Source organism: Caretta caretta, chromosome 28 (genome assembly GCF_965140235.1).
Source record: "Caretta caretta isolate rCarCar2 chromosome 28, rCarCar1.hap1, whole genome shotgun sequence".
NCBI classification, from domain to species: Eukaryota; Metazoa; Chordata; order Testudines; family Cheloniidae; genus Caretta; species Caretta caretta.
The window spans coordinates 1,567,794-1,577,099 of NC_134233.1; the positions used below are offsets into that span (position 1 = coordinate 1,567,794).

General features: G+C 59.4%; 1 protein-coding gene across 1 annotated transcript; it reads left to right on the forward strand.

Annotated features, from left to right (window-relative positions):
- Positions 1-7,277: 7,277 nt before the first annotated feature.
- On the forward strand, positions 7,278-9,306 carry LOC125628645 (N-acetyllactosaminide beta-1,3-N-acetylglucosaminyltransferase 4). The gene is made up of 3 exons (XM_048833882.2): positions 7,278-7,550; positions 7,763-8,412; positions 8,734-9,306. The coding sequence occupies exons 1-3, from the start codon at positions 7,351-7,353 to the stop codon at positions 9,195-9,197; spliced, it is 1,314 nt and encodes a 437-aa protein (XP_048689839.2). The 5' UTR covers positions 7,278-7,350; the 3' UTR covers positions 9,198-9,306.

The window sequence follows — 9,306 nt, forward strand, 5'->3', positions numbered from 1 at the left end:
CGCCCGCTGGGTAGCGTGCATCGCTTAGCAACAGGGCCATGGGTGGGACTAGGGGTGTGGGGGGAGATTTTATACCTCAAATTCCTTCTCTGCCCTGACACTTCAAATCAGCCATCGTTAGGGACCAGAGTGAACGGTGTCATGTTGCTACCTCGACTCTGCTTCCCTTCGCCACAGCTGCGCGGCAATCAGGAGCCCTCCTTGGCTCCCCTCCTGCCCATTTCCAGTAGGCAGCCATTTTTGTGGGTCCTACACACTCAAGGCACTAAGCCGCATGCGCAGCAGCACGATCTACTGGCATTGCCTTTGCGCACTGACGAACAGAACTGTCGTCACACTGACCACAGACACAGATCAGTTTTGGTTTGTGGGGAGTTAACTCTGAAACCTAATGATTGCTGTTATTAAAATCTCTCTCTCTCCAGCATTGTGGTGAGCCGGGGGAGTGGGGGATACAGGGAAAACCAAGGAGTCCTGGCTCCCAGCCCCCCCTGCTCTAACCCACCATCCCACTCACCCTCCCCTCCCAGAGCTGGGGAGAGAACCCAGGAATCCTGGCTCCCAGCCCCCCCCTGCTCCCGTTCCCCAGCCAAGGAGAGAACCCAGGCATCCTGCAGTTCCTTCAAAGATGGTAACTCCCGTCAATGTGTACACAAGGCTCCAGGGTCGGGACCCCGGCGTCCCCTGGCAAACGCATGTGGGAAAAGGTGGAAAAAAAGGCAAGAGCTGGAAACGCTGTATCTGGGCAGGGTCTGGCCAGGCATTGATTTTCCCCTCGCCCCAACACTCGGCGTTTTCAGAACCCAAAGCAGGGGTCACTTCGCTCCTTCCCTCCCGGACGTGTGCGGACGAAATCCGTGGGAACCCACCGCCTCCGGCTGGGGAAAGATTTAGCCAAGCCAGCGTGCTCCTGTCTGAACCGGCCACGGCTGAGATTTCAGCCACGGGGCGCAAACGTCCCAAATGGTTCCCTCCAGTCTCAGGCGGCTGAGCCGCGATGCCTGGTCTCTTCACCGTCGGGGGGCAGGAAAAATCTCGCCGACTCACTTCGGAGAGCGGCTCCAACGTTCACCCTTCTCTAGTCTTTTTACAACTGCCATTTACAACCCAAACAGCCTACGGCCCTCCCCCCTCCGGAGGGCAATCAACTCTTGAGGAGCCAACCTTCCTAACGACCTGAGTCACAATAAGCTGTTTTAGAAAAGGTGCCCAAACCCCAGAAACCCTGCTTGTGCCAGTAAACCCTTAGCGAGATGGTCTCTTTTATCCATTCCTAGTGGCTGAATTAGCACAATGTGGTTGTCATTTGCTTGATCAAAATGGGGGGGGAGGGCACACACACCCCTCAAATCGGGGACTATGATCGCTGGCTCTCTTCAGCGAGGAGAGTGCTTAGGAAGAAGCCCTCCCCCCCCCCGTGTCTTGGGTGGAAGGAGACCCCCCATGGTGCATCGCCAGCTGCTTCTTGGGAGAGAAAATGAGACCCCAGGGGACCGACTGGAGGGGGGACAGAAAGGCCCAATGTGACACAATTAAGGTGGACCGCATCCAGTGTAGGGCAGTCCGGCTCAGCGGCCGGAGTCCATGAGACCCGCCCCTACTATGAGGACGGTGCAGCCCAATGGTTAGAGTTGGGGGGGGGATGGGAGTGGCTGGGGGGGCAGGGATGGGGGGGCACAGACACACATGGGGATGGGGAAAGGGGACGGGTACAGATACAGGGGGTGGCTGGCTGGGGGCACAGAGACACGTGGGGAGGTGGTGCAGGGTCACAGGGGGAGGGGAGGAGTGGGTGTCTGCGGGGGGTGGAGGGACACACGGATGGGGGTGGTAGGACACATGGGGTGCAGGGCTACATGGGGATGGGAGGAGTGGGTGTCTGAGTGGGGGTGGAGGGACATGGGGTGCTGGGCCATGTAGGGGTGGAGGGACACATGGGGTGCAGGGTCACATGGGGATTGGGGGTGGAGGGACACATGGGGTCCAGGGCCACATGGGGATGGGAGGCGTGGGGGTGGAGGGCCACATGGCGTGCAGGGTCACATGGGGATGGGAGGAGTGGGGGTGGAGGGACACATGGGGTGCAGGGTCACATGGGGATGGGAGGAGTGGGGGTGGAGGGACACATGGGGTGCAGGGCCACGTGGGGACAGGGGCAGACGTGCCAGACTGAATGGGAGAGGCAAGTGGGCAGCCAGGCTCTGCATGGGGGAAGCTCCCTAACAATCGTTCTCCGGCCTCAAAAACACATGTTCTAGACTTTCCCCCACCAAAACCCAACAACCCTCCAACTTCACCCCCAGGCTCCTTCCCTGCAATTTACTTCCCTCCCTGACCCCGACTCCCCCCAGCCTTTGCCCTGCTTCTGAGGGGGGCGGGGAACATGGTTCTGTATCGTAGTTTAAATGAATTCTTACCCAGTGCTCTGTGTTAATATGGCCCGTAAGGAAGCGATTTGTCACAAAAGCATTTCCTCAGTCTTTCCTGGTGGGTCTCCTCCTACAGACACGCTGTCTGATGGGTATTTTGAATCAAACGACCAGAAATAACTGGAACAGGTGTGATTAGATCCTGTGATTTTGAAGAATAAAAGATGCAAAATTTGAAACTAGGGGGCGCAGAATTGTTACTTTTGGGGGCACAGAATTCCCCCGGGAGTAATCGGGGCATTTGGGTTTTCTTCCCTGAATACAGTTGGTCTCTGGCCAACTTCACTTTGGCCCAGTTCTATCCAGATCCCTCTGAATTTTAGCTCCACCCTCCAAAAAGTGTTGGCAACACCCACCCACCCCCCACCCCGCCCGCCCCAGCTTTGTGTTGTCGTCTTACCAAGTTTGCAGCTCTCGATTCCTGCAGCTAAGTCGTGAAGGAAGGTGTCAAACAACACCGGACCCAGAACAGATCCCGGTGGGACCCTCGTGGGAGACCTCCCGCCAACCCCACATCGTTCTATTCCGAGCTCCTCGTCCGCATGTCGTTTGTCGGACAGTTCAGTACAGCGCGAAAACTAGATGCTCTGATTGGTGCGGCAGAAAGTCAGGGCTGGGGGCAGCGTTGGGAGACGGGGCATCTGCAGCGTCGAAAAAGGGCTCCGGAGACCTGCTCCCGTTTCAAAAAACCCTGTCTGGGCCAGACACGCAGGCCGGCGCGGGGCCCAAGGACAGCGGGGATTCGAGCGGGCGGGCAGTTGGATTGTAGCAACCAGCTAAATTCACCGGGAGAAATGACCACCCGGCGAGCGCTTCAGACCCAGAGACAGTTTTCACTCCCAGAGCCGGGGAGAGAACCCAGGAGTCCTGACTCCCAGCCCCCCTGCTCTAACCCACCCGCCCCCACTCCCCTCCTAGAGTCAGGGAGAGAACCCAGGAGTCCTGTCTCCCAGGCCCCCTGCTTTAACCCAATAGACTCCCCTCCCGGAGCCGGGGAGAGAACCCAGGAGTCCTGGCTCCCAGCCCCCCTGCTCTAACCTACCCGCCCCCACTCCCCTCCTAGAGTCAGGGAGAGAACCCAGGAGTCCTGTCTCCCAGGCCCCCTGCTCTAACCCAATAGACTCCCCTCCCGGAGCCGGGGAGAGAACCCAGGAGTCCGGGCTCCCAGCCCCCCCTGCTCTAACCCACCAGCCCCCACTCCCCTCCCGGAGCCAGGGAGAGAACACAGGAGTCCTGGCTCCCAGCCCCCCTGCTCTAACCCACCAGCCCCCACTCCCCTCCCGGAGCCAGGGAGAGAACACAGGAGTCCTGGCTCCCAGCCCCCCTGCTCTAACCCACCAGCCCCCACTCCCCTCCCAGAGCCGGGGAGAGATCTCAGGAGTTGCCGTCAAAGTCGGATCCTGGTTTTAGGCCAGACAAACCAGGAAGACAGAACAGCAAACGGAGAAACAGTTTCCATCTCTGCCTTGCGGGTGGAAAAAAACCCCAATGCCTGGTCTCATCCGCGCCTCCCAGCCCCGGCAAGCCTGTCCGAAGGCCAAGCTGTTGGGGGCACTGATTTTAGGGGCCGTTCTGGCCACAAGCTGACGGCAGCCTTGCAAAATCTTGTCGTGGGCGGCCAGGGCAGACTCGCCCCGAGAAGAGAGCGATCGGCCAGAGACGGGATGCAGCCAGGAAGGGCAGAGACGCAAGGCTTTGGGACTGGGGCGGATACAAAGTCTCCCGTCCCAGACGGTGTTCGGGATGCGGCCGGAGCCGGGGGCACTTGGCTGCTCAGCCAGCTTGCCGAAGCCCCAATGCCACCATGGCGGAGCCCAGTAGCAGCTGGCTTCCCCTTTCCTGCACCCTGCCCCAGTGTTTGTTCAACACACCCTGGGCTAGTTTCCGCCGGCCTTTGTTTCACTTCAGGTTCGAGCGGGTGGTCGACTGGATTAAAGTTCTCCGGGAGAAGTGACCACCCGGCGAGCACTTCCCGCCCCCTCTGACCATTTTCACCACCGGTGCGACGTTCCCCTCTGCTGTTATCCGGACCGGTGATCTACCGGGCCACGCCAATCCTTGACTCCGGGAGCCAGCCTGATCCTGCTCTGCTCCGAGAAGCCCCACTCCTGGGCTGGTCACACACAGCCTCTGGCATGCCAGCTGCTCCTTGGACTGTGTAACCAAATAACACTAGCCAACATCTCCAGTCCCAGACACAACCCTGGGAACCTCCCTCTTGCAGAGCCCAGTTCTGGACGCTGCAAACGAGTCCGTCAATTTAACAAAGACATTCATAGAAACATAGAATATCAGGGTTGGAAGGGACCTCAGGAGGTGTCTAGTCCAACCCCCTGCTCAAAGCAGGACCAACCCCAACTAAATCATCCCAGCCAGGGCTTTGTCAAGCCGGGCCTTAAAAACGTCTAGGGAAGGAGATTCCACCCCCTCCCTAGGTAACGCATTCCAGTGCTTCCCCATCCTCCTAGTGAAAAAGTTTTTCCTAATATCCAACCTAAACCTCCCCCACTGCAACTTAAGACCATTACTCCTTGTCCTGTCCTCTTCCACCACTGAGAATAGTCTAGAACCATCCTCTCTGAAACCACCTCTCAGGTAGTTGAAAGCAGCTATCAAATCCCCCCTCATTCTTCTCTTCTGCAGACTAAACATCCCCAGTTCCCTCAGCCTCTCCTCGTAAGTCATGTGTTCCAGACCCCTCATCATTTTTGTTGCCCTCCGCTGGACTCTTTCCAATTTTTCCACATCCTTCTTGTAGTGTGGGGCCCAAAACTGGACACAGTACTCCAGATGAGGCCTCACCAATGTCGAATAGAGGGGAAGGATCACGTCCCTCGATCTGCTGAAACATACCAGGCTTGTTCTCCCAAGGGGAGCCTCTGACACCCTGCAAACCAAACACACTGCTTCAGGGAGAACAAACAAACAGATTTATGAACAATAAAGATAGATTTTAAGTGATTATAAGTCAAAGCATAACGAGGCAGAGTGGTTACCAAAATTAAATAAAATTTAAGCACGCAGTCTAAACTCTCAACCCTATTAGACTGGGCAACATCTAGATGAAGCAGGTTTCCTCACCCCACTGGACATTGCCATCCTTACCATACAGGTTTGTTGCTTAAACCTGGGCCAATCTCCTGTGCTGGGGTCTTGTCTTCTTCTCAGGGTCTTAGTTGCTTCCTTAGGAAGGTTTGCTCATGAGGGGTTGATTGCCCTAGGAGTGGTGCTGACCCCGCAGGCTCTGTGCTTGGCAAACGTTGGTTGTAAAAAGGCGAGAGAAGAGTGAACTTTGGAGCACATCTCTGACGCGATTCGGGGACACTTTTCCCCAACACCAGACTCGCTGGCGGGGAAGAGACCAGGCACCGAGGATCGGCCGCTAATTACTTGATACCATCTCAGACTGGAAGGAACGATTTGGGATGTTCCCGCCCCGCGGCTGAAATCTCAGCCGTGGCCAGTTCAGACAGGCTCAATCTTTCCCTAGCTGGAGGCGGTGGGTTCCCACGGATTTCGTCCGCACACGGCCACGAGGGCAGCAGCGAAGTGACCCCTGCTTTGGGTTCTGAAAACGCTGAGTGTCGGGGTGAGGGGAAAATCAACGCCTGATCGGACCCTGTCCAGATACGGCGTTTCCGTCGCTTTCCTTTCCATAGCTTTCCTTTTTTTCAACCTTTCCTGCCCGCGTTTGCCAGGGGACGCCGGGGACCCGACCCTGGAGCTTTGTGTAACATCCCGGAATGTCGGACACATTGAGGGGAGTTACCATCTTTGAAGGAACCGCAGGACGCCTGGGTCCTCTCCTCAGTTGGGGGAGGGGAATGGGGTCTAGTAGTTAAAGCAGGGGGCTGGGAGCCAGGTGTCACGGCGTCCCCGGGCGATGCTCTGGAACGGCTCCCTACGAAGCCAGTCAGGACTCTGGGGGAGTCTCCTTCCTGTGAGCAGCCTGTCTGCAGGACACACAGCTCACCCGGCTTCCCCCTTCCTGGGTCTGACCTCGGAGCATTCAGCCTCCTCTGCCCCTCCGTGCGCTTCCCACAGCGAGTCTGTCCAGGCAGGGTCCTCAGGAAGCCAGAGGGTCCTGCCCCCCAACTCCGCAGTCAGACAGGACTCTCAGCCAGCCAGTAACACAGAAGGTTTATTAGACGACAAGAACATGATCTAACACAGAGCTTGTAGGTGCAGAGAACCGGACCTCTCAGCCTGGTCTGTCTTGGGGGCCAGGGAGGCCAGAGCCCCATCTGGCCCTCCCTCCATTTCCCCAGCCGGCTCCAAAACTGAAACTCTCCCCCCCTCCCCCATCTGGCCTTTGTCTCTATCCCAGGCCAGGAGGCCACTTGATCTCTTTGTTCGCCAACACTTTCAGCTGGCACCTTGCAGGGGGGAAGGGCCCAGGCCATCAGTAGCCAGGAGACAGGGTGTTGACCATTCTCTGTGCAGACACCATCAAGCTGGCCCTCTAGGGCTCTGCAACAATCACACCCCCCCTTATCCCACCACCTAGAGACTTAATAAAGACATAGGGGAAACTGAGGCACTCCCACACTATTCAGAGAGAACTTTAAGAACAGCCCCACTTCATCACACCAGGACTCCTGGGTTCTCTCCCCGGCTCTGGGAGGGGAGTGGGGCTGGTGGGTTAGAGCAGGGGGGGTTGGGAGCCAGGACTCCTGGGTTCTCTCCCTGGCTCTGGGAGGGGAGTGGGGATGGTGGGTTAGAGCAGGGGGGGCACTCCTGGGTTCTCTCCCCGGCTCTGGGAGGGGAGTGGGGGCTGATGGGTTAGAGCGGGGGGAGGGGGCTGGGTGTTAGGTCTGCTGAGTTATATATTCAGCCCTAGCCCAGTGTTTGTTCCACACATCCTGAGCTAGTTTCCGCCTCCCTTTGTTTCACTGTCAGCCAAGCCCTGGGGGGAGAGGAGATGAAGCGCTGGGGCACTCGGATCCTGCTGATTGGGGTTCTTTTTTGGCTATCCTACACCATGAGCCTCAAGCAGAGAGAGACCCCACAGGCCGGCCCCGGCCCCGGCTCGGTGGAGCTGAGTGACGGGACCTGCACCTTCTGCTTGAATTACACCGCCTTCCAGACTGAGCTTCCCCAGCTGCAAAGCTACCGGTGCCGGTGAGCTGTGGGGGCTGGGTGGGTTAGAGCAGGGCGGGCTGGCAGCCAGGACTCCTGGGTTCTCTCCCCGGCTCCGGGTGGGCAGGGGGGGCTGGTGGGTTAGAGCAGGGCGGGCTGGCAGCCAGGATTCCTGGGTTCCATATTCAGTCCTGCTTCCGTGTTTGTACAACACACTGTGGACTAGTTTCTGCTTTTTTTTTTTTCACTTTCAGTCGAGGCTCGACGGGAGCGGAAATGATTCGGTGGAGCCGTCCGGCGTTTCTGAAGAAAGTGTTCGTGGCGGGGACGGTGGTCGTGGTGGGGATGGTGGTCGTGGTGGTGGGGGCGGGTTTAGGGAGTCGCGGTGTTGGGCTGCTTTGGACCGTGTACGTCAAGCCGAGACAGAACCTGCAGGCCAGCCCCGGCCCCGGCCCCAGCCCCGGCCCCGGCTCGGTGGAGCTGAGCGACGGGACCTACACCTTCCGCTTGAATTACACCGCCTTCCAGGCTGAGTTCCCCCAGTTGCAGAGCTACCGGTGCCGGGAGCGGATCCCAGGGGACGGCGTCTGCTCCGGGCCCCCGGGGCAGCCCCTGCTGCTCCTGGCCGTGAAATCCCACCCAGCGTCCACCGCCAGACGGGCCACCGCCCGCCACACCTGGGCCCGGCCCAGGCTCCTGGAGGGCTACCGGGTCCGCCCCGTCTTCCTCGTGGGGGTGTCGCCCGACCCCCGGCACATGGTGCTGCTGGAAGAGGAGAGTCAGGAATTTGGGGACGTGGTGCTGTGGGATTTCGCCGAGAGCCACCACAACCTGTCACTCAAGGAGCTCTGCTTCCTGCGCTGGGTGGGGGCGCGCTGCGGGCAGGCGGATTTCATCTTCAAAGGTGGGCCTGGACGCCTGGGTTCTCAACCCAGCTCTGGTAGGGGAGGGAGGGCTGGTGGGTCAGAATGGGCGGTGGGCTGGGAGCCAGGACTCCTGGGTTTTCTCCCCAGCTCTGGGTGGGCAGGGGGGGCTGGTGGGTTAGAGATGGGTGCGCTGGGAGCCAGGACTCCTGGGTTCTCTCCCCAGCTCTGGAAGGGGGGTGTGGGCTGGTGGGTTAGAGATGGGTGGGCTGGGAGCCAGGACTCCTGGGTTCTCTCCCGGGCTCTGGCGAGGCCATCCGGCCCCCAGCTGCACCCTCACTAGCGTCTTTTCCTTCCTCCAGGCGATGACGACGAGTTTGTGAACCCCCCCGCCCTGGTGACCTACGTGGGCCAGACACCCAACGCCTCCCAGGTCATCCACGGTAACATCCAGCGACATTCAGTCGTGATGAGAGCTGGGAAATATCGTGTCTCCTCCACCCTGTTCCCCCAGGGCAAATACCCCTTCTTCCCCTCCGGGGGCGGGTTCCTCATGCCCAGGGCCAGCATCCTGGCCCTGGCCGCGGCCACCGAGCGCATCCCCGTCTTCCCGCTGGATGACGTCTACTTCGGCTTCCTGGTCCTGGCCGCCAGGCTGCGGTACCGGCACGATGACCGATTCCGGGTCTTCGGCACGAAGGACGAGCTGTGTCTGTACGCGGAGGCACTGATGGTGCACGGGCTGTCGCTGGACAGGGTGGAGGAGGTGTGGAGGGGGTTGTACGAGGAGCAACGGTGCAACGGGACGGGGCCTCTCCCCTCTTAGGGGCAGCAACTCCCACCCAGCCCCAGGGCGGGGAATGGGGCTTGGGGCCTGTCCCCTCTAGGGGGCACTGACCACATGGGAGTGGCTGGGAGGGGGGACAGAGCCACAT